The 24,683-nt window shown below is 41.1% G+C and overlaps 2 protein-coding genes and 1 pseudogene across 2 annotated transcripts; all 3 read left to right on the forward strand.

The window, feature by feature from the left end:
- Positions 1–1,680: 1,680 nt before the first annotated feature.
- On the forward strand, positions 1,681–23,091 carry POGLUT3 (protein O-glucosyltransferase 3). The gene is made up of 8 exons (XM_007539311.3): positions 1,681–2,150; positions 6,211–6,408; positions 7,033–7,319; positions 9,967–10,183; positions 12,650–12,846; positions 17,416–17,610; positions 18,218–18,322; positions 19,417–23,091. The coding sequence occupies exons 1-8, from the start codon at positions 1,949–1,951 to the stop codon at positions 19,543–19,545; spliced, it is 1,530 nt and encodes a 509-aa protein (XP_007539373.1). The 5' UTR covers positions 1,681–1,948; the 3' UTR covers positions 19,546–23,091.
- On the forward strand, positions 13,031–13,935 carry LOC103128472 (chromobox protein homolog 5). Its single transcript, XM_060180137.1, has one exon. It carries the CDS (start codon positions 13,142–13,144, stop codon positions 13,715–13,717), a length of 576 nt encoding a protein of 191 aa, XP_060036120.1. The 5' UTR covers positions 13,031–13,141; the 3' UTR covers positions 13,718–13,935.
- Positions 20,970–21,049, forward strand: LOC132535200 (U4 spliceosomal RNA; annotated as a pseudogene).
- Positions 23,092–24,683: the final 1,592 nt, after the last annotated feature.

Consider the following 24,683-nt stretch of genomic DNA (forward strand, 5'->3'; position numbering starts at 1 on the left):
CCCTCAGGTTATTCCTCTGAATTTTTTTAAGTTTGAATCCTAAAAGAATGAATCTTTGCTCTGAGTATTGCAAATATGTGAACATAATGTGTTCCACACATAAATTTTAAGTGATTGCTAGCACAGAGCAAAGCTTTCAATTTCAAGCCTGCAGACACCACCACAAGATAAAAAAGCAGATCTACAAGTTCTTTTCAGTGCTACTAAAATAGGATGAGAGAAATGGTGAAGACAAGAGGAAACAATGTGCTCTGGTGAAACTTTAGTCACATCAAAAATGCTGAGTAGCCCAACTAATGCGAGGAGATGGAGAGCTGCCCTGTGCGTGATTCTGATCTTTCTTTCTTTCTTTTCCTTTTTTTGCCTCCAGGTTTATCGCTGGGGCTCAGTGTCTGCACTACGAATCCACTGCTCCTAGCAGCCATTTACCCCCATTTTATAGGCTAGAACAGAGAGAAATTGAGAGAGATGGGGAAGATAGAGAGGGAGACAGAAAGATAGACAACTGCACACCTGCTTCACTACTTGTGAAGCAACCCCTCCACCCATCCTACCCCACCCCCGCAAGTGGGGAGCTGAGGGCTCAAACCCAGCGACTTGCACGGGTCCTTGTGCTTCCTACTATGTACGCTCAACCCGGTGCATTACTACCCGACCCCCTGGTCTTTCTAGTCTTAAGGTTATTAAAGAGGGTGTAGGTATTCTGTGTTCTTTCTGGAATGTGAATCCATATCTTTCTCACTCAGTCGGAGAAGAATCAAATCCTAAGGATAAAAGACAGACGGGGGGGGGGGGGGGCTGGGTGGTGGCTCACTCAGTAGAGCATGCATGTTATAGTGCACAAAAGCATGGATTCAGGCCCCCAGCCCCCACCTGCAGAGGGAAACTTCATGAGCGATGAAACAGTAATATAGACATCTATGTCTCCCTTCCTCCTCAGTTTCTCTCTGTCTCTACCAAATAAAAAGATAGAGACCCAATAAATGTGTACAAAGTGGTAGGAAGACAGGCAGAAAGCTGCTTCTAGCTCTTCATGCCTTTCAGGGCAATCTCTTCCCAGATCCAACTTCCAGCTTTAGAGGAGAGGCCAGAAGGAAATCATTCCTTGTCAATTAAAAGGGTAGGGGGCCAGGGCACCGGTGAAGAAGCAAGGCAGCATCCCTGACTTATGCTACCACAACGCCAGCCTTGCCTGGGCCTTGGCCCAACTCACTGGACTTCTAAACACTTGTTGAAAGAATGAAATGTAGAGGGGAAAAGTTTAAGAATAATGGAGGGAAGTCACAGTTCATAAGGGAGACTGCTGAGCAGAAAGGAAACAAAACTGGACCTTGGGTGACATAGGATTATGAGAAAGGTTTTCATGCCTGAGGCTCTGAGGTCACAGGCCCAATTCCCAGCACCTTCGGAAGCCAACGCTCAGCAGTGTTTTGGGAGGATGGGGGATTCTGCCTAGGATAGAGTGAGAATGAGAGTCTGCATCTGCAGGGAGCAGAATCGTGGCTTTTACTCCGCAATCTTAAACCAGTGAAATTCCTAGTTTAAAGGCATCTCCCTAAACTGTGGAGGTTTTGTGTGCTTGGTTGGCTGATTTTTGCAGAGGGGTCCTTGCTCTCGGCCCAATCACCATCAGTGTTTAAAATCCGGTTTCCTGGAAATGAGACAAACTCCAGGGGCCCGAGGCGGGGAGGGCGCCTGGGATTCTTTAGAGCTGCCCTGGATCCGGGTTCTCACCGCAGCCCTGGAGGAGGGAAGGCGCCCCCTGCTGACTCGCGGCCGCGCGCGGGGCGGGTGGCTCCCGCGCTCCCCTTGTCCCGCCGGGAGAGCGCCGGGGGCGGGCTGGAGGCTGCGGCTCACGATCCGCCCCGGGGTGGGCCCAGACCCCGACCCGCGGCGCGCGCGGCCCCTCCCTGCAGCCAGCCGAGCTGGAACCAGCGTCCGTACGACCATGCACGGCCTCCCGCCGGTCCTGCTGCTGCCGCTGCAGCTCGCCTTGTTTGCGGCCTCTGCGGCCGCCGAGGCGCCAGTCAGCGCTGCGCGGAGCCTGGTGTGGGGGCCGGGGCTGCAGGCCGGAGTCGTTCTGCCCGTGCGCTATTTCTATCTACAGGCCGTCGACTCGGAGGGCCAAAACCTCACCCGCTCGCCCCCAGGTAGCGTTCAGCCGCAGGCTTTGCTTGCCCCTCCGCCCCTCAGCCCGCTTCCCAGTGCGCGTCCCCCGTCGCGACCGCGCCTCCCGGGAATCCGCCCGCCGCCTGCGTGGCGCCCACCCCCGGTGCTGCGGATCGGCCTGTTCTCTGAGCTGGTCACCCCTCCTCTCCCCGCCCTGTTCCCGGACACAAAGCTGGGGAGGGAGTCGCAAGCAAAGTCTGTGAGTGAATGAATGAACGAGCCACAAAGGCCTTGGCCCATTTAAGGTGGAGGAAGCCGGTGTCTCCAGCCGATGGCGCGCGGTGCATTCGGAGATGCTTGCTGCTCCTCTGACTTATTGTGGGAACTATTACAACTCGCGGGGAGTGCATGCTTCCACTTGTTGAGTCATCAAGCCTAAGAATCGCAGTAGGATCCACGGTATAGGCCTGATAAATTCCAAACAGAAAACTACTGCACAAAGGGACCTCTTAGGGCATTTTTTTCTTCCTTCCTTCCTTCCTTCCTTTCTTTTTTTTCTTTGCATGCAAAGTTTAGATTTTCTTATTGACTTCACTTTTTGAATGCAGGCAGCCAGAATGAGTGAAATTCGGTAGAAATTGCTTGGTTTTCTTTCGAGGGTGGATTTTCTGAATCCCTTTTAGGGCGCCCTGTCTCCCATTTTTCTCCTTAGCATTGCAACTCTTTACTTTGGCTGGTTTTTAAGTTGTTGCAGGTTAGGGCTTTGCTTGCTTGCTTGCTTGCGTACACACACACACACACACACACACACACACACCCGTCACTTGGCATCTTGTTTTATCAACAAAAAGGCCATAAAGATAACCCAGTGCCTCTCCACTGCCAATCGAAGGCTGTGACTGTTGTCTGTCTAGTTTTTAGATACTTTCTATGCCTAAAGATTAAACCTTTTTTTAGAACTTTTTGAAAAATTTTTTTATTATTTATTTTCCCTTTTGTTGCCCTTTTTTATTGTTGTAGTTATTCTTGTTGCTGTTAATGTCGTCGTTGTTGGATAGGACAGAGAGAAATGGAGAGAGGAGGGGAAGACAGAGAGGGGGAGAGAAAGACAGACACCTGCAGACCTGCTTCACAACCTGTGAAGCAATGCCCAGCTGGTGGGGAGCCGGGGGCTCGAACCAGGATTCTTATGACGATCCTTGCACTTTGCGCCACATGCGCCTAACCTGCTGCGCTACCGTCCGACTCCCTAAACTTTTTTTTTTTTTAAGATTCTATACATTTTATGAGAGACCAGAATAGTGAAGCTGTGCCCTTCTGGCATGCAAGAAATGCACTCTGCTCTAAATCACCTCCTCCTCAGAATTAGATTTCAATTACATATATATATATTTTTAATCTGTTTTTATTTTTTTATAATTTATTTCTTTATTGGGGAATTAATGTTTTACATTCAACAGTAAATAAAATAGTTTGTACATGCATAACATTCCCCAGATTCCCATTTAACAATACAACACCTACTATGTCATTCATCATCTTTCATGGACCTGTATTCTGCCCACCCACCCACCCACCCACTCCAGAGTCTTTTACCTTGGTGTAATACTCCAATTCCATTTCAGGTTCGACTTGTGTTTTCTTTTTTTTTTTTTTTTTAAACCAGATCACTGCTCAGCTTTGGTTTATAGTGGTGCTTTGGTGCCTCCGGCATGAAAGCCCCTCTGTATAACCATTATGCTGTTTAGCCCCCTGAGGATTAAATTCTTAAATCAGATACAAACTCTCACTATGAGGTAAATTTCCTTTTTTATAGCTTACTTTATAAAATTAATTTTAGAAAATGTTACAGTGGAGGGGAACTTTAGAAAAGAAAGTGGAAAACTAAGAGAACATAGGGTCAAATTCTAACCTTACTAGTAATGAAAAAACTAAATTCACATAAAGTTCTATTTTAATATAAAAAGATTAGCAGAGAATTTTATGTTAATGAATGCTGTTAAGAGATACTTTAACACAGTGATCATCTTCCACTAGTGATGGGAAATCAAATGGGCTAATATTTCTAGAAAGTAATTTCCAAACATAACAAGAGCTTTAAACATATATAAAAAATGAGCTCCACTAGTTCATTATTGTAGTTTTTAAAAAGGTACAAGTTGGGGGACTGGCAGCGGTTCACCACAGAATTTTGAGGCGAGAGAATGGAAAAATACCACAGCATAGCTCCAGTTTAAAAGGATGTTAGGGGGGCTGGGTGGTGGCACAGCTGGTTGAGCGCACACATTACAGTGCACAAGGACCTCCTGGGTTCAAGCCCCCAGTCCCCACCTGCAAGGGGAAAGCTTCAGGAGTGGTGAAGCAGTGTTGCAGGTGTCTCTCTCTCCCTCTCTATCACCCCTTTCCCTCTCAATTTCTGGCTATCTCTATCCAATAAGTAAAGCTAATTTTAAAAAATGTTTTTTAAGAAAGGTATATTAGAAGACAGGAATAGAGTTCACCCAGGAGGGCTTTTTTTTTCTTTTTTTTTTTTTTACCAGAGCACTGCTCAGCTCTGGCGTATGGTGGTGCAGGAGATTGAACTTGGGACTTTGGAGCCTCGGGTACAAGTGTCTCTTTGCATAATCATTATGCTATCTCCGCCTGCCCGGGCATGTTTCTTAGTATGCAAGGCTAACTTTGAGTCCTGTTACTTCTCTATGGGGGTAGCCTCGATAATGTGTTGTGGCTCCTTCCAACTCATTCTTCCCCTCAACCTGAAATAAAGAGTGAGAGTCAGCTAGTGATGAAACTTCACATGGGCACTGCAAAAATTAAAAAAAAAAAAAACCCACAAAGGAATATTAGTTGATCGAGGTATATCTGTTGGTTTAACTTGAGGTAACAAGCTTATAGAAGTAAAATCTTGGATGGGGGAGATACCATACTAGTTTTGTAATAGACTTTTATGCCTTGGGCTCTGAATTCCAGGGTACAATCTCTACCACCATAAACTGAGCACTGCTCTGGTAAAAAGAAAAAGAAGGGGGTCGGGCGGTAGCACAGTGGGTTAAGCACACATGGTGCCAAGCACAAGGACTGGCTTAAGGATCGAAGTTGGAGCCCCCGGCTCCCACCTGCGGGGGATTTGCCTGACAAGTGGTGAAGCAGGTCTGCAAGTGTCTGTCTTTCTCTCCCCCTCTCTGTCTTCCCCTCCTCTCTCAATTTCTCTCTGTCCTATCCAACAATAATAATACTAACCACAACAACACGGGTGACAAAAGGGGAAAATATGGCCTCCAGGAGCAGTGGATTCAGAGCCCCAACAATAACCCTGGAGGCAAAAAAAAAAAAAAAAGAAAAAAAGAAACAAAGTCTAGTATTAACAAAGGTGTGTGTATTTTTTCCAACCCCAGTATCACTCTATTGAAGATATGTTGATTTATAGGGTTATTGTCATCATAGGGTACATTTCCCCAGGACCTGTATCCAACTTGTGTATTTTACAAGGGGAGAGTTAGATTACCTTAGGTCTCTGTCATTCTAAGAGCTTGGGAATTTTAACTACCTGAACTTTATTTAAACCTACTCCAAGGAGAAAAGATCAAATGAGCAAAAAGTTAAATTTTCTCTTACTTTTTAGTGAATTGATTTTAAATTTTCAATTAGTAGTGGTTTCCATGGTTGTTGTATTATAGAGTTCCACATTGCATCCACCACCACAGTTCTGTGCCCCCAACCCTCCCAATGATAACGACTGTAGGTCTGAAGTCTTAAGAGATGTTTTGTTGTTGTTGTTGTTGTTTGCAAGTTCATGTGTATCAGTTCTCTAGATCCACATATGAGTGAAACCATTCCATGATTGTCTTTCAGTTCTTTATTTATTTTGCTAAACATAATCACCTCCAGTTTCATCTATTTTGTCACAAAGGATAAAATACTATCTTTTTTTGGTTGTAGACTAGTATTCCATGGAGTATATACCCCACAATATTTTTATCCAGTCATATGTTGATAGGCACTGAGATGATTATTATTATTTCTCTATAGAAACACCTGGCCAATAATGGCTAAGAACTGTTATGAAAGGGTGGAGTTATTTATATATGTGCTTTCTTTCAGGTCAGTCATCATTCAAAATAGTAATCAAGTCTCTTTCACCTAAAGAAATAGTTCGAATTCATGTCCCTAAACCTTTGGATAGGAATGATGGGACATTTTTGATTCGATATAGGATGTATGACACTTTTAGTGAAGGGTTGAAGATAGATGTCCTTTACGGTGATGAGCATGTGGCTCAGTCTCCATATATTTTGAAAGGTAAGTGACTACTACAGATTTTGGAACCAGTCTTATGTTAAAATGCCATACTTCTCAGAGTGGGTTATGATGACTTGGAAGTCATTTTGATGGAGTAAAACATAGTATGCATACCTCCTGGAGATCAAAATAATCTAAAACTTAAAAGGGGGACAATAACTAAGTATTTAAAGAGATGTAAATAATAGGAAAAAATGTCTGGTTTACTTACTCAAGTAGTCCCTGTAATCTTGAGGTGGGTGGTGGTGTACTGGTAGAGTGCACATGCTACAATGCACATGTACCCAGGTTCAAGCCCCCGTTACCTCCCCCCAGCAGGGGGAAAGCTTTGTGAGTGGTGAAGCAGTGCTGCAGGTGTCTCTATCTCTCTCCCTCTCTATCATCCCCTTCCCTCTCGATTTCTGGCTGCCTCTATCCAATAAGTAAATAATAAAAAACAAACAAAAAAGAGAAAGAAAGAAAAAGGTTTAAAAGAGAGGGAGAGAGAGAGAGATCATCCCTGTCTGAATAATCTTTAATTTCATCTAAAAAGCCAACCCTTCCTCCAGAATGGTCAGAAACAAGTTCCTGTATTGTGGTGCTTATTAATGAAGCATGGCACTGTATGCATTTTGCCTTCCCTAGGACCAGTGTACCATGAGTACTGTGAATGCCCAGAAGAGGATCCTCAAGCCTGGCAGAAACTTCTTTCTTGTCCAACTGAGGAGCCACAGATTTCAAAAGATTTTGCTTCTTTCCCTAGCATCAATCTCCAGCAGATGCTAAAAGAAGTTCCAAAAAGATTTGGGGATGAAAGGGGTGCCATTGTACATTACACGATTCTCAATAACCACATCTACAGAAGGTCATTGGGGAAATACACAGACTTCAAAATGTTCTCAGATGAGATTTTGCTGTCACTGGCAAGAAAGGTATGAGAATGAATTCATTGACTGCAGAACAGCATTGTTTAATTACTTAATTGTAACGTTTAAATGCTTAAAATTATAATGTCAAAGGATGGGAAGAGACTCCAGGCTTGGAAATGTATTGGGAATTTTTCTTTTCTTCTTTCTTTCTTTCTTTTAAAGTATTTATTTATTCATGAAGAAGATGGGAGAGAGAGAGGAAAAAAAAAAAAACAGACATCACTCTGATACATGTGCTGCTGGGGATTGAACTCAGGACCTCATGCTTGAGAATCCAATACTTTATCCATTGTGCCACCTCCTGGGCCACGAGAATTTTTTTACTATCTTTGATCTTTAGGTCATACTTTTTATGAATAGCCACAACAAATTCTTCTCATTCAGTCTATTTTTTTTTTTTTTTTGCTATTAGGGTTATTGCTGAGGCTCAGTACCAGTACAGTGACAATAACTCCAGCATTAATGGTGCCACCCCTTTTTTCCTCTCTAATAGAGATAGAGAGAGAGAGAAGGGAAGACACCCACATCAGGGGTTTTGAAACTTCCCTCCTGTAGGTAGGGACTGGAGAACCCATTACTTCTACTGTGGTACATTATTACCATCTGGCCCTCCATTTTTTAAAAGATATACTTATGTATTTATTTATTTATTTATTTATTTGAGAACCAGAGCATCATTCTGGCATACACGATGCCAGGGCTTGAACTCAGGACCTCATGCTTGAAAGCCTGATAGTTTATCTACTGTCCCACGCCCTGAGCCACTTGTTCTTTTCTATACTTGTGCAACTTGTAAGTAGAGAAATTAAATTGCACCCTCTGCCCTGCCTCCCCATCTTCCTGACCATACAGTAAAGGGTAAAGATGGTCATGTTGTACCTTTCTAACCCAGGAAGACCATGCAGGTAGTTCTGAAACACAAGCCAGTTTTCCTAAAATGAATTGTAGTTTCCTAAGTATGCTTAATGTGTGGCTAGATTCAGTTCTTTTTTTAAAATAAGAGTCTCTTCCCTCTTTCGTCTCCAATATGAGCCTATTAGCACATGATCGTAAAGCAGATACTTTCTTCTTAGGTTACCACCAGTACACATTGCCAATATTACTATTTGTTGTACTTTTTTGGGGTTTTTTTTTTTTGGGGGGGGTGGTGGTGGTACTTACTGGGACTTCCTACTTGACTTTTCCCACTGCACTTGGGCAGACTTATAAACTCTTTTTCATTTGGGGAATTGGGGAACACGGGTGGGTGAGGTGTGGGGTAGGGAATGACACTACAGCTTACCCTTTGTGGTTCCACTGCTTGGACCTAGGCCCGATGTGTGGCACAATGCACACTGTACCAGGTGAACTACCTCTCAGACTCTAGCAGCAGATTTTTATTGTACTTGTCAGTGGGGCTTCACTGCTCCAGTTCCACATTTTCAGATAGATAGAAAGTAAAGAGAGGAGGGTAGATAGCATAGTGGTTATGCAAACAGACTCTCATGTCTAAGGCTCCAAAGTCTCAGATTTAATCCCCTGCACCACCATAAGCCAGAGCTAAACAGTGCTCTGGTTAAATTAAAAAAAAAAAAATTTAATTTAAAAAGTAAGAAAACCAGAGCACCGAAGGTTTGGGCCCCTGGAAGCTTGAACCCTGGTTGTGCACATAGTGCCTTCTCGGCTGAGTTATCTGTCCGGCTAGCATCGTGTCTTTTTGACAATGATGAGAGACATTTCGAGTTGTCACAGTAAAGGGGCAGGAGAGGTTGTCATTGACATTTAGTGAGTAGAAGCCAAGGATGACACTAAACATCCTGCAGTGAACAAGGCAGAACAGCTGCTCTCCTCCCTCCCCATGCAAAAAAAAAAAAATTTTTTTTTAATTTACCCTGACTAAAGTCTCAGCATTGCCAAGATTAGAAAACCGTACTTTATGTGAGAGCTTTACATGAAGATTATTATTTAAAAATAGCAGAGGTGGAAGTGACTCAATATGATAAAGAGATATAGGGGGTGGGGTCAGGCAGTAGTGCAGCAGGTTAAGCGCACATGGTGCAAAGTGCAAGGACCAGCATAAGGATCCCAGTTTGAGCCCCTAGCTCCCCACCTGCAGGAGGGTCTCTTCACAGGTGGTGAAGCAGGTCTTTCTCTCCCCCTCTCTGTCTCCCCTCCTCTCTCCATTTCTCTCTGTCCTATCCAGCAACAACAACAGCAATGTCAATAATAATAAGGGCAACAAAATGGGAAAAATGGACTCCAGGAGCAATGGATTCATAGTGCAGGCACTGAGCCCCAGCAATAACCCTGGAGGGAAGAAAAAAAAAAAAGAAGAAGAAGAAAGAGATATAATAAGAAGAAAAACAAGAACTTAGGCCTAGCATTATAGACTCTCACTCAGGTAGTTGGCAGAAAAGGTTCATTTCTACTAAGTAATTTTAAATGTTACCTGTGAACAGAGAGATCTAACTCCTAAATAAATGGGTATGCCTTGTATACTCCTCATCCTTGATTTTCTGATTCTGTCAGTGACTGAGTGACATTCTTCTTTTTGCATGCTATTTTCAAATCTCTAATTTTATCAGAAATATCTTTAAAAAGTAAATAACTGAAGCTTTTTATACCAAAGTCTTCACTGCCCTGATGTTTGTACTTTTGTTTATTTATTTAGGTCCTTCTCCCTGATTTAGAATTTTATATTAATCTTGGAGACTGGCCCTTGGAACATAGAAAAGTCAATGAAACCCCTGGCCCTTTACCTATTATTTCCTGGTGTGGCTCTCTGGATTCACAAGATATTATCCTTCCAACATATGACATCACCCACTCCACACTTGAGGCAATGAGGGGTGTTACAAATGATCTCCTCTCAATCCAGGGAAATACAGGTAAAGAAAAGTTTATTCTCTAAAGAGAAACTTAGATGTGAGGAAAAAAGGGGGAAGGGATGTTCAGTCAGAGAATATATGTTTGTATCTCAATAATTTTATTTGGTGGAGGGTATGGTGTGGAGGTATATCCTGTAAGCTTACACTTTTATAAACCACTACTAAGAACAAATAAAACATGGATTAAAAATAAATAACAAATGTTCTTATTTTCTAAGCAGAAAAAAAAAAAAAAAGCCCAGCATCTTAAACTCTAAAGTTGCTTGTCAAAGATCCCTCTGCCCCAAGAACTACAGATAAGAGATAGAGGGCCGGATGGTGTTGCACCTGGTTCAGCCCACGTTACAATGTGTAAGGACTTGGGTTCAAGCTTCCAGCCCCCACCTGCAGGAGGAAAGCAAAGATATGAGGTAGATGAGCAATGATACCTACTCATGATACTCAGTAATGATACCTACATTACTGAGTCTGTTTTTAGTTGATCACTTTTAAATGCCATTTGAAAATGTATATTTGGTAAAATGTTTTCACTTAACTCGATTCCTAAGTCTTTATTTTATTAGACTATATGAGAATTTTGAAATAAAAGTATATGCAGAGATAAGAGAATCAGAATAGCAGTATGATTCTCCCTTTTCATCTTTCTGCTTTCTTTACCCTTTAAAATCTTAATTCCAAAGTCTGGGAAAGTGACTTAGCAGTAGAGCACAGGACTTGTTTGCATAAAGCCCTGGGTTTGATCCCTACACCACGTAAAAAAAATCATCTGAATTTCTTTCCAAGTGTGAGGAACTTAGGTATATCATTTTTATTAAAACTGTAAAGCTCTCTTAATATAGGTACATATTTGTTAAACAAGTAGATACCTTTTAATTAAATTGAGCTTCCTGAGCAAATAAAACAAAAAACCAAGTCTTGTCTTCACAGTCTTTTTTTCCTGTGTATTGTGTTTTGCTAGACTTACTTAGTAGAGGACTCCCGAGACTTTTTGAAAACTAGCTAAATAATGTATACTGAAGGCTAAACTACTTTTCATTGGTTAACAGTGAATTCATAAAAAGTATGCTAAAGTAATTACAAGAAGGTGGAGGAGATAGCATAATGGTGATGCAGCCTGACTCTCATGCCTGAGGCTCCCAGGCCCCAGGTTCAGTCCCCCACACCACCATAAGCCAGAGCTGAGCAATGCTCTGACAAAAAAAAAAAAAAAAAAAAAAGTAATAACGAGATTTACCCCCCTCTAGTGGCAACCAATGTTTCGGATTTATGCTTTCCAACTGAAATAGACTTAAATTCTTCCAGGTTATCTTCCTCAAAAGCAATATGTAAAATTATACATTTATATTTGTATTTACTAGCATACTAGGAAGAAGTATTCTTGTATTCAAAGTGATTGTTTCAAAATTCTGCACAATTTCCAGATTAAAGATCTGGGGGCAGGGGGAGGAGACAGCATAATGGTTATGTAAACAGACTCTTATGCCTGAGGCTCTGAGGACCCAGGTTCAGCCACCATAAGCAAGAGCTGATAAAAAAACAACAAACAACAACAACAACAAAAAAGCTGTGGGTGTTAGTTACATAATTTGTTCAAGTTACTCTGACTGAGAACAAAAGCCTAGATCTATTACAATTGTGAAGACTAAGGTAGAAGAAACTAATACCTTCTTATGTCATCTTTTTGCTTTCAACTTGGTCTGACATTATGTTGGCTATTTCCTAATATTTTATATAACAGAAACTCTCAGTAGTAGAAATTAGAACATTCTCTCATACGATACATCAGATAGAAGTCTAAACTTGAAAATAGTTCAGACAAATTTAGACTCAATCCCATAGTTTTTGGAACTAGCATCTAAATTTTTTGGAACTATAGCAGATGATTTGATGATAAAAGACTTTTATCATCTTAAATGACAGCGGTAGGTTGAAGATATTTTTTTTTATTGTTGTAGTTATTGTTGCTGATATTGATGTCGTCGTTGTTGGACAGGACAGAGAAATGGAGAGAGGAGGGGAAGACAGAAATGGGGAGAGAAAGACCGACACCTGTAAACCTGCTTAACTGCTTGTGAAACGACTCCCCTGTAGGTGGGGAGGGGGCTCTAACTGGGATCCTTACTCCAGTCCTTGTGCTTTGCGCCACGTGCGCTTAACCCGCTGGGCTACCACCCGACTCCCAGTTGAAGATATTTTTTTTTTACTTAGTATATAGAAGTGTCAAATTAAGGGGGCAAGCAGTAGTGCACCTGGTTAAGCATACATATTGCAGTGCTCCAGGACCCGGTTCGAGCTCCTGGTCCCCACCTGCAGGGGGAATGTTTCACACGTGGCGAAGTAGAGCTGCACCTCTCTCACTCTCTCTCCTCTTCCCATCTCTCTGTCTCTACCTAATAGTAAATAAATAAAAACATTAAAAATAAATGTCAAATTAATAATCATATACTTATTGTCTCAAACTTTTAGGACCTTCCTGGATCAATAAAACAGAGAAAGCTTTCTTCAGAGGGAGAGATAGCCGAGAGGAGAGACTCCAGTTGGTACAGCTGTCTAAAGAAAATCCACAACTACTAGATGCAGGAATTACAGGATACTTCTTTTTCCAAGAGAAAGAAAAGGAGCTTGGGAAGGCTAAATTAATTGGTTTCTTTGATTTCTTTAAGGTATGAATTTCATTCTTTCTGGATGAACATGAGTAATAAACATTTTTTAATCTTATCAAATGTAGTCCTTGAGGTGGCATAGTGGTTTTAGTTCTGGTCTTAAAAGTTTGAATTTCTGAGCTCCATTACATGTACCAGGGTGATACTCTAATTCTCTCTTATCATTAATAAATTTAAGGCCAGCCCGCCACGCCCCAGACCTGGGAGGGGAGGCTCTTTCTGTTAGCCCAGGAGGAAAGAAAGAACTGGGGCGATCCGGAATCCGGTGGCCTTAGTTGGTAGAACAGAGTACGACATGGGAAAGAAAACCAAACAGACAGCTGATAGTTCTTCTTCTGAGGATGAAGAGGAATACGTCGTAGAGAAGGTGCTAGACAGACGTGTGGTGAAAGGGCAAGTGGAATATCTACTGAAGTGGAAAGGCTTTTCTGAGGAGCACAATACTTGGGAACCAGAGAAAAATTTGGATTGTCCTGAACTAATTTCTGAGTTTATGAAAAAATATAAGAAGATGAAGGAGGGTGAAAATAACAAGCCCAGAGAGAAGTCAGAAACTAACAAGAGGAAATCTAATTTCTCTAATAATGCTGATGATATCAAATCAAAAAAAGAGAGAGAGCAGAGCAATGATATCGCTCGGGGATTTGAGAGAGGACTGGAACCAGAAAAGATTATTGGGGCGACAGATTCCTGTGGCGATTTAATGTTCCTAATGAAATGGGAAGACACAGATGAAGCAGACTTGGTTCTGGCAAAAGAAGCTAATGTAAAGTGTCCACAGATTGTGATAGCATTTTATGAAGAGAGACTGACGTGGCATGCGTATCCAGAGGACGTGGAAAACAAAGAGAAAGAAACGGCAAAGAGCTAAAGAGAGGGCTGCTCTCCAACATTTCTCTTTGTATATAATACAGTCACCTCCCTGCCTCCTCTCCCTCTACCCACCCCCTTCATCCTAAACACATCGATAAAAATGTGCTTATCACTGTGCTCCACAGGAGAAATGTTGGTATTGGTTCTCTTGTAACATAACTGATGGTCTGATTCATGATAAGTGTCTCTGTGAAGACCAGGCATTTATTTACATACTGTATGTAATTCTCATGAGTTTTCTTTTGCCCATATCTCCTCCTCCTGCTCCCTTAACCATCAAATGAGTTCTAACTTTTTAATCACCTTAGAATCTTGAGCTTCTCTGGATTGGAGATTTTGTTACAACAATGATCAGTTTGGTTTCTTGATTTGGTTGATTTGTTGATGACCAGCTGGCCTTTTGTTTTGAAATGTTGGGATGGAAAAGATGTTGCCTATCTTTTTAAAAAGCCAGTGGCAACTGCCTACCTGTTGGGGTTTTCCCAGCTTCAGTCTGCTCTACCCAGGAGAATACAGGGCTCTTCGTGTGGTCTTCTGGGCCACCCTTTATTGTTCATTCACACTCATCCTCCCAGAGTAGCTCCATCCTTTGGAGGACTTCAAATGTTACAATGCAGTTTACCAAGGCACTCCTTTTAGCCGCAGGTCTTTTGACCTTGTTTCTTAGTAACCCCTGCTTCTGCTTCTGTAAGGTGGTGCCCTCTGTCATAAAATGACAAAATTACTAACTGGAGATTTTTAGTTAGTATATGAGGATGATGGGGTAGGATACAGCTGTCTTTATATTATCACATCTGGCAGGCATCTGTGTATTATATATATTATTGCCTTCCATCCCTCATTTTGGATTCTATATTTAATATTTGTAGGTGTGAGTGACTGCCTGGTGCTTGTTTGTGCCAAGGTGCTAGGCACCCTCCAACTCTGCCAACTTTGTGGCCTCCCAAAGCATTCCTGTTACCAAAGAGGCTTCAGACCTGACCCTCGCTTCTCAGTGGTCTCGTTTCCCCTTCATGCCATTATTTTCAGTGGGGAACTCATGGAGGGGAACTGTTGGCCACAGTATCAATTTTGAATATTCATAACATTTATAGTCCTACATTTTCTGTTTTGTTAACTTGGGTTTACCACCAATAGTCTCCAGTGTTAATGTTTTTTTTTCTACCCTCTAAATTTTGGTTATATTCTTATTTCCAGAGTGACAGGTCCTGGTGTTGGCATGTTGACACAGCCCCACTTAACAAATTGGCTCTTGTTTGGCTTCTTGTTTTGTCAATATACCGAGAAAATGTTGTTCTCATCATACCATTCTACCTTTGACCCCCCCCCAAATGTCCCACTTCTCTGCCCTTTTCTTCTGGTAGTTGGGGTGAGGGTGGAGGATGGAGCTAGAGAAACAAGACTAAGAGAGAATTTCAGGGGGGTGCTGGTTTTTTTTGTTTGTTTTTTTCCCCTTTTCCAGAGCACTGTTCATTTCTGGTTTGCATGGGGGGTTGAACCTGGGATTTTGGAGCCTCAGGCATTTGCATAGCATTAGTATATCTACCCTGTTAAATTTGTAGAGTTTTGATCATCTTTGTCCCAGCCCAAAGCTGAGGAAAAAAGAATAAATGTTTGAAATAGCCTTAAAATAAATAAATAAATAAATTTTAAAAAAGGTTTTATTTTAATTTACCAAGTAGCTGGTGTTAGGTAAAATCTCCTGGCCTATAAACTGACACATACTTTCTTATCAGGCTTGACAAAATTCATCTTAGCTTCAGTTTGTTGTTGTCATTGTTAACTTTGTTTACCAAATAGCTTAGAACTATATTTAATATTCAGAATGGTAGTACAAGTTTTAGGAGATATAATACAAAATGTACCAGGAGTCTTGGTGCATCTATTTCTGTTATGCCCTTATTTGTTTTGCTAAATAGGGAATATAAATGTCTCCTATATCAAATGATCTCAAGATGTCTTTTTAAACAGTAAGAGTATGAATCCCACAGAAGTAACCCAGGGAATTGGAGTCATGGTTCAAGTCCTACCTCTCACTGGTCCTGCCTCAGTACTAGGAGTGCACCTTCATCTCTTAGTGCCTCTGAGCAGACATAATACCTTTTGCATGTCATCTAGCTCAAAAGGTGTTGAGGTACAAGTAGTGTGATAAAATCTATTGGCTAGAAACTCCTTAATACCAATTACTTAAAAAAAAAAAATTACCTGGGAGTCGGGCAGTAGCACAGCGGGTTAAGTACAGGTGGCGCAAAGCGCAGGGACCGTTGTAAGGATCCCAGTTCGAGCCCCCCGGCTCCCTACCTGCAGGGGGGTCGCTTCACAAGCGGTGAAGCAGGTCTGCAGATGTCTTTCTCCCCTCTTCTCTATCTTCCCCTCCTCTCTCCATTTCTCTCTGTTCTATCCAACAACAGTGACATCAATAACAGCACTAATATAACTACAACAATAAAACAAGGACAATAAAAAAGGAATAAATAAATATTTTTAAAAATTAATTACCAAAATCTGTAAGTAAATTCTATTCATATGGGAGAATGAAAAGAACATGGGATTTGGCAAGAATAGAGATTCATATATTTCTCTAAAGCCCACTTTTCTTATTTGTCAAAAAAAGGAGCTATGTGGGATAATAATGCCTGCTTCACAAGTTTATAATTGAAAAATGTTTAATGCCTATGAAAAGTGATTATAAATAAAAAAAAAGATAGGGGCCTGGGAAGTGGCGCACTGGGTTAAACACACGTAGTACAAAGCACAAGGACACGTGCAAGGATCCCAGTTCAAGCCCCAGGCTCCCCACTTGCAGGGTGGTTGCTTCACAAGTGATGTAGCAGGTCTGCAGGTGTCTATCTTTTCCTCTCCCTCTCTGTCTTTCCCTGTCTCTCAATTTCTCTCTGACATATCAAAATGAATAAATAAAATGGCTGCAGGAGCAGTGGATTCATAGTGCAGGCACCGAGCCCCAGCAGTGACCCTGTAGGCAAAGTAAATAAATAAAATATTAATCTATCTAAGTGTGTACTATATCATGCTAATCCTTGAACTTCCCCAAGTCTGTAACTTTTTAATTTTAAAAGTGAACATTGAAGATAATGCCCTTCCTTCTCCATAGGTTTTGTATAAGGCAAAATGAACTAATGTGATCATAAAAGCGTTGTCAGTATTCATATTTAATTAAGTTGGAACTTTATTTCTACATCTTTTTATATTTTTATTTATTTATTTATTATTGGATAGAGGCAGAAGTTGAGAGGAGAGTGATAGAGAGAGGGAAAGAGAAAGAGACACCTGCAGCCTACTTTACCATTTGTGAAGCTTTCCCCCTGCAGGTGGGGACCAGGGGCTTGAACTCAGATCTTTGCGCACTGTAATGTGTGCACTTAACCAGGTGTGCCACTGACTGGAGCCAAGATAGAAGTTTAGAATGTAATTTTCCATTCAGAAACCTGAATTTCCCCCAATAAATAAGGCATAGTTGATCATGTGTGTTTATGCCCTACCATCATTTAATCAGCCCTTCTCTTAATGTGTTGTACTTCTTAAAATTAAGTTGCTAGCAACTGCTTATGAATTTACTATAAAGAGAAAATGTGAGTTACAAAATAAAAATTAGAAAACAAAATTTATACTTTGCATTACGATAAAGATAAGTGAAATAACTGTTGAACTTTTTATTTGTCTTTTTCCATCTTTTAGTACAAGTATCAAGTGAATGTAGATGGAACTGTGGCTGCTTACAGATACCCGTATCTCATGCTGGGCAACAGCTTGGTTCTGAAGCAGGACTCACCATATTATGAACACTTCTATTTGGCACTAAAACCTTGGAAACATTATGTTCCAGTAAAAAGAAATCTTAGCGATTTACTAGAGAAGGTTAAATGGGCCAAGGTATGCTTTCTATTTTTTTAACTACTTCTATTCCATTAACTGTAAACCCCATTGATGTGAGCTAGGGCCCATGTCTGTTCATATTTAGCACAGGAGCCTGTGTAACCTCTGCATCCCTGTCAGTCTGAACATGGTCACAGCAAGGAACATTCTAGGCTGCACTCATTTCAGGACCAGTCTTCCTTGAGTGGCAGAGTATGTTGACTCAGCCTGCCTTCAGAGAGCGGGACAGTTTCTATCATTGTTGTTTTACGTTGAGGGCAAGGCCTACAAGAGGGTTTATGATGTTGTTCCTGATGCAGCTGACCAGTGATGGTGGAGAGAGGGATCTGCTAGAGGTCTAGGCTCATCATATCTGTGTGGGAATCCCAGGATTCCCTGACTAAGGTTCGGATGACGAGGTGGCCTGGTAGTGACCAAAGGGCCATCATTAAAGTATGCCAGTCTGTTGCCCTAATCCAGCTTTTGTAGTCCTTAATTTAGATTTAGAGTGATTGAGGGAAGTGAAGTAGGAAGTAGATGAGGGTATCACATTCAGTTGCAGATATCTCCTGCTTCACACTTAAACTATGGCATTTCCTTCACTGTTTCTTTTTCAACCTTTCAGGAAAATGATGATGAAGCCAAGAAGATTGCAAAAGAAGGACAGTTGATTGCTAGGGGTCTGCTGCAGCCACACCGGCTTTACTGCTACTACTATAGAGTCCTACAGGTCAGTTCATCCTTCTGGGTCAAGTATCTACCATTTACTAGAAACATACTTTCCCTTACATGAGTGCTATTCCCTCTACAGGTTTAGCTTTAGTTTTAATAGTTACTCTCACTTAACTATGAATTAGGCTCATGTACTCATGTCATTATTTTGCTGGGTTTAGCTTAGTATCAGGAATATATAATTAAGTGTATCTAGAATCACTGAGTTGAAATACTAATATATAGGAATATTTATCAGTGGCCAAAATAGAAGAGGATTTCACAGTCCTATAGCACTGTTTTAAAAATGTTTGCTCCTACCAACTTGAAGAAAAGGATATGGGAGACCAGTAGCTTTATTTTTAGAAATGTGTCATTTTTATTCACTGATTTGAGTCTTCAGCCAAATTTTTTTTAAGTTTTTTTTTTTAATTGTTGTAGTTATTGATGTCGTTGTTGATAGGACAGAGAGAAATGGAGAGATATGGAGAAGACAGAGAGGGTGAGAGAAAGATAGACACCTACAGACCTGCTTCACCGCCTGTGAAGTGACTCCCCTGCAGTTGGAGAGCTGCGGGCTCAAACCAGGATCTTGTGCGGGACCTTGAGCTTCACACCAACTGCGCTTAACCAGCTGTGCTACCGCCCGACCCCCCGGCCAAATTATTTATTATCAAGTGGAGGTTAAGTGTTGAGAGGTGATATTTTAAGTAGGACCACTTGCCTTGACACTCCTTTTGTAAAGTCTTATCTGCCTTTAAAATTAAAAATTGGGTTTCCTTAAGAGGTTAGGAAACACACAACAATAAAACTACAAGAGCAACAAAAAGGGGGAAAATGGCCTCCAGGAGCAGTGGATTCGTGGTGCAGGCACCGAGCCCCAGCAATAACCCTGGAGGCAAAAAGAGAGCGAGAGCGAGAGCGAGAGCGAGAGAGAGAGAGAGAGAGAGAGAGAGAGAGGTAACATGTAACTTTAGGACTAGAATAAACCAGGACTTCAGTTGCAGTCTGATGATATACAGCAGTTAGAAATACCAACAAGAGTTGGCTGAGGAGGGAGTATTGGTGAAATGAAGTTTGGACTAACTACTCACTTTCCAACACACATTTCAGAAATATGCTGAACGCCAGTCTAGCAAACCCAAAATACGTGATGGAATGGAACTTGTGCCTCAGCCAGATGACAGTACATCTACTATGTGCCAGTGCCACAGAAAAAAGCCTGTAAGAGAAGAGCTTTAAGGCAGATTCGGCACACTCCTGTGTACTGCAGCGACATCTTTATTGCAGCATTCAGGTAGATTCTACACTGTAGCAAGCACGGCTTAAAAGACTTCCTCCAGACTACTTCCTGGTATCTTTCTGTCATGTGGATGAATAGAGCAATATTAGAACAGTACTGCCAAATATCTTCAGAGAGTAATTTATTTTAAGTGAAAACTGCTATTACCAGCATTACAGTAGCTGTGAGAAGAACACTTGGAGATCACAGTGAGCAGAGAGGCTTGTCAAAGGAAATCGCTCTAAAACTATTTGCATCATATCTATTGCATTGCTTTCTAACCCTTATTTACTTCCCTCTTCCACTTCAAGTATTTGTGAAGGAGAATGTTTTTTCTCTCTTTGATTTAGTCCTTAGAAATGAACCCAGGGGCCTTGCATGCACACAATGCCCATTTTGATACTAAGTGCCCCCCGTCTGACTTTTTTTTTTTTTTTTACTCTCTATTTCTTTTTAAACTATTGTTTTATAGGACAGAGAGAAATTGAGAGGGGAGGTAGAGAGGGAAGAGAAAGAGAATCACCTGAATCATTGCTTGTGAAGTATCCCCCTATGGATGGGAACCAGGGGTTTGAGTCTGGGTCCCTGTACATGGTAACGAGTGTGCCCAACCAGATATGTTGCCACTAGGCCCCTCTTTATTTTTTTATTTCTATTTTTTTTACCAGAGCACTGCTCAGATGTATGTGTGGGGGACTGAACCTGAGACTGGAGCCTCAGGCATGAGTCTCTTTGCATAACCATTATGCTGTTTACCCCCATCCTCTTTATTTCTTAGAAGAAACAGAGAGGAGGAAGCATGGCACTGCTTTGCCATTCACTATTCCTGGAGTTTCCCTGGTGACACCCATTATGACCCCATGTGGTGCCAGGGCTTAGACCCAGAGCTTCTGCACACAACAAGGCATGAGCTCTCCTTAGTGCTTTCTTGTAGGCCTCTTTCACCCATTTCCTAAGTGATTTCTCTTCCTCGATGTCACTTTTGGTATCCTGTAATAGCAAGCCTTGTGGAAGGTCTGATAATAATTAAAGAAAATGAGGATGGTTCAGTGTTAAAGACTGCTTGGATTATGGAGAAAATGTCTTTTAAAGCTCACTTAGGTTTTTTAAAAAATGAGCTTTATGAAGGTTTGAGACAAAAGTAAGGAGAAGTTGTGCCTTGAGCTACTAATTCTTAATCTATCTGGATTGGGAATCTATCCCATCAAGGACAACAAAGATATTAAAATAGATGAGAGCTTCCCCTTGGTATGATTCATTATTTATACATTGAATAGATACATGAAAACTGTGGTCAGGTGGGAAACCTTAATGTCTTTTCCTGATTAAAAGGGATTTTTAACTTCTGTGTCAAGCTGCAGGAAGTCTAGTCTTGAGAACTCTCAGCTTTATGCATTGGCAGTATCATAGCCAATGATGTTTATCCAAGGCATGATTATTGCTAATTGAGAACTCACTAATAAGTTAACAACAGAGACAAGCATCTTTTCCTTACTGCATTTCCCCTGTTTCACTGGGTTGCATTGCTACAATAAAGACATTGGACTTCTCTTTTACTTAGGAAAGATTCAAAACTTAAGTCTTTAAACCCAGAAGCTCATTATCCACTACTTGTAATACCAATCCACATTCAGTTCAATAGTGAGCAATACTATTGAACAATACTATTGGAGCAGTACTCCAAAAATAAGAATTATCAGGGGTTGGGCAGTAGCGCAGCCAGTTAAGCACACATGGCGCAAAGTGGAAGGACCAGCGTAAGGATACCAATTCAAGTCTGCAGGTGTCTATCTTTCTCTCCCCCTCACTGTATCCCCTCCTTTCAGTTTCTCTCTGTCCTATACAACAACAACAAAAAAAATAAGAATTATCCACTTTGTTTAAAAGTAAAACAACATAACCACTTTAAAGCAAATACATGACTTTTTTTGATGACCAGTAGAACATAGAAATTTCTTTAGATAGATGAGTAAAAAAAACATACTTGGAATGGTGCAATCAAAACCAATTATCAGAGACTGGGTGGTGGCGCACCTGATTGAGCACACATGTTACAGTGCCGAAGGACCCAGGTTCAAGTCCCTGGTCCCCACCTGTAGGGGGGAAGCTTCATGAGTGCTGAAGCAGGTGTCTCTCTGTCACTCTCCCTTTCTATCCCCCCTCCCTTCTCGATTTCTGGGTGTCTATCAAATAAAGACAATTAAAATAAAAAAAATTATCTAGGCAAAACTATTGTGTGCCAGTTGTTAAAAACTGCAAATATGTAAGTATACAACAAAGAAGAAACTGCATTCAGACCACACCCAAATGAATTTCTGTCCTATGTAGTGAACATGGACTTTAGGGTTTGCCAAAGTAAAATTATAGAAGTAAGTTTGCCTTCCTTCACACCTGCCTGCCTTCTAGTTTCAGGTCCTTCCAGGTGGCAAATGTCATTTGGTTGGAAACATCTTAGATTTAAAACAATAGTATCACTTGTTACTAAACAGGCCTGAAAGATAAAAGTGAGTTGAGGTAAGATCAGCAACTTAAGGTCATAGAATAGGAATGACAAACTGAACATTTAAGTGAAGCCCCTTGAGAAATTCTTTTTTTTAATGTGTATGTATTTAATTAATTGGATAGGACAAATAAACTGAGTGCTCAAGGGGAGATAGAGAAGGAAAGAAACACCTGCAGCACTGCTTCACCACTTGTGAAGCTTTCCCCTTGCAGGTAGTGATGGGGACTTGAACCCAGATCCTTCTGCATGGTAATGTGTGCACTCAACCAGGTATACCACCACCCATCTCCTGCCCCTTGAGAAATTTCTACACAAAGAGCAGCCTTAATTTAAGTAATCTTCCATTTCATCAAATCAGATAGCCTCCCCCCCGCCCAATTTTGTTAAAATTTGATTTTTAATGTATAGCAGTTAAAAGCTTGTTTTACCTAGCTTTCTGGTTTGTTTACATGAATGTGACATAGTATAAAATGAAATTTTATGATGAGATTTCCATGACAGTGTTCATTTAAAAAAAAAAAAGGTTGTAGGTTGAAAGCATAATGGTTATGCAAAGAGACTATCATACCTGTGGCTCCAGAGTCCCAAGTTCAGTCCCCACACCACCATAAGCCAGAGCTGAGCAGTGCTCTGGTGAACAAACAAAACCTCATTACAGAACAACATGTATAATGTGAAAGCATTTATGTAAAATACAAAAACTAGTATGGTTGAAATTTTGGAAGAATGCTCACCAATCTCTGAGGAGAGAAGGGATAGCAAAATTTGACTCTTAGTTTTATACCTTTGATATTTTAAATGTTTTTACTATAATTGTGAATCAGGTTGTAAAATAAAGAAAAATTCAGACTTAGGAAGAGACAATAACTACATAAGAGTTATAAAAAGGAAATTGATATTTATGTTTTTCACGTACTATTTTTAAGCCTGCTGTATCTAAAGTTTTTTTTATTTTTGAGCATATTATGTATACTTTTTAAATAAAGTAAGTTTTATAAATAAACATTTGAAGAACATTAATTTTCAAGGATTATTATAACTACCACTCCAGCATTGTTATAACTGGACTAATCTCATTTTAATTCTGTTGTGTCTTCATGAATAAATGAACCAAATCCTGGTGAGTAGAAATCTTAATTCTAGAAAAGACATTTAAGGGGGCTGGGTAGTGATGCACCTGTTTGCACATGATACAATGCACAAGAACCTGGGTTTGAGCCACTGATCCCCACCTGCAGGGGGAAAGCTTTGTGAGTGGTGAAGCAAGGCTACAGGTGTCTCTCTGTCATTCTATCACCCCTTACCCTCTCAATTTCTGGCTGTCTCTAGCCAATAAATAAATAAAGATAATTTTAAAAAGATATTTGAGGGGGCTGGGCGGTAGCACAACGGGTTGAGCGCACATGGCGCAAAGCGCAAAGACCAGCATCAGGATCGTGGTTCGAGCCCTGGCTTCCCACCTGCAGGGGGGTCCCTTCACAGGCGGTGAAGCAGGTCTGCAGGTGTCTTTCTCTCCCGCTTTCCTCTCTGTCTTCCCCTCTTCCATTTCTCTCTGTCCTATCCAACAACAATGACAGCAATAACAACAATAATAATAACAACCACAAGGGCAACAAAATGGGAAAAAATAGCCTCCAGGAGCAGCAGGCACCGAGCCCAAGTGATAACCCTGGAGACCAAAAAAAAAAAGACTTGACCTTTACACCATTATTCTCAGTTATTTTAGGTTGAAAGTACATTAAGTGGGGCAGAGGTAGATAGCATAATGGTTATGCAAAGACACTATCATGCCTGAGGCTCCAAAGTCCTAGGTTCAATTCCCTCACACCACCACAAGTCAGAGCTAAGCAGTACTCTGGTAAAAAAAAAAAAACATCACGTGTAATATCTTGCATCATTTTGAGTTGCCATTATACCAAGAACACCATAAATATAGAGACTTCAACAGCAAATATCTCTCATGTAGTACTGGAGTCTGATAATTTACCATTAAAGTGTTGGCAACAGGCAGATTCCGTGTCTGGTGAGTAGGTACTTCGGGCTTACAGACTGACACTTTCTCTTGAACCTTGATAACTTTAGAACAAGAATGATCTCCAGAAAACAATGCTAAGGGGACATTTTATATATTCAGTTAGTTGCCTTCTATGGCTTCCAGCTGTTACTATGTACACCCTTAATGTGAATTTGGGACAGCAAGAAGTTCCATGCTTCCTATGACAATAAGCCAGCTAGAGAAACATGAAACTTGGGTCCTCTTATAAAATATATATATGGCATTCACAAAATAGGTCTTTTGGCAAAAGGAATAATTTCATAGAAGAGGCCTATGGAGGCAAAACATAGATCATCTCTGAAATAAAGGCTTTCAAGATAGAATCTTGTCTCTGGAGTGGGTAGGCCATCAAGGCCAGAGCCACCTTTGCTGAATTGCCTCCAGAGCTTAAGCCCAGGGTCTCAGGCATCAGGTGCTCCACCAGCTGAATCACCTCCTCAATCACTAGTTTTGAATTAAAAAAATAAGAAGAAAAACAGGAAACATCACAGCACCTCTTAAGTGGTGTTGGGGCTCACACCTGGAGTTCAAACCAGGGA

The sequence above is a fragment of the Erinaceus europaeus genome, chromosome 20, assembly GCF_950295315.1.
Source record: "Erinaceus europaeus chromosome 20, mEriEur2.1, whole genome shotgun sequence".
Taxonomy (NCBI): Eukaryota; Metazoa; Chordata; class Mammalia; order Eulipotyphla; family Erinaceidae; genus Erinaceus; species Erinaceus europaeus.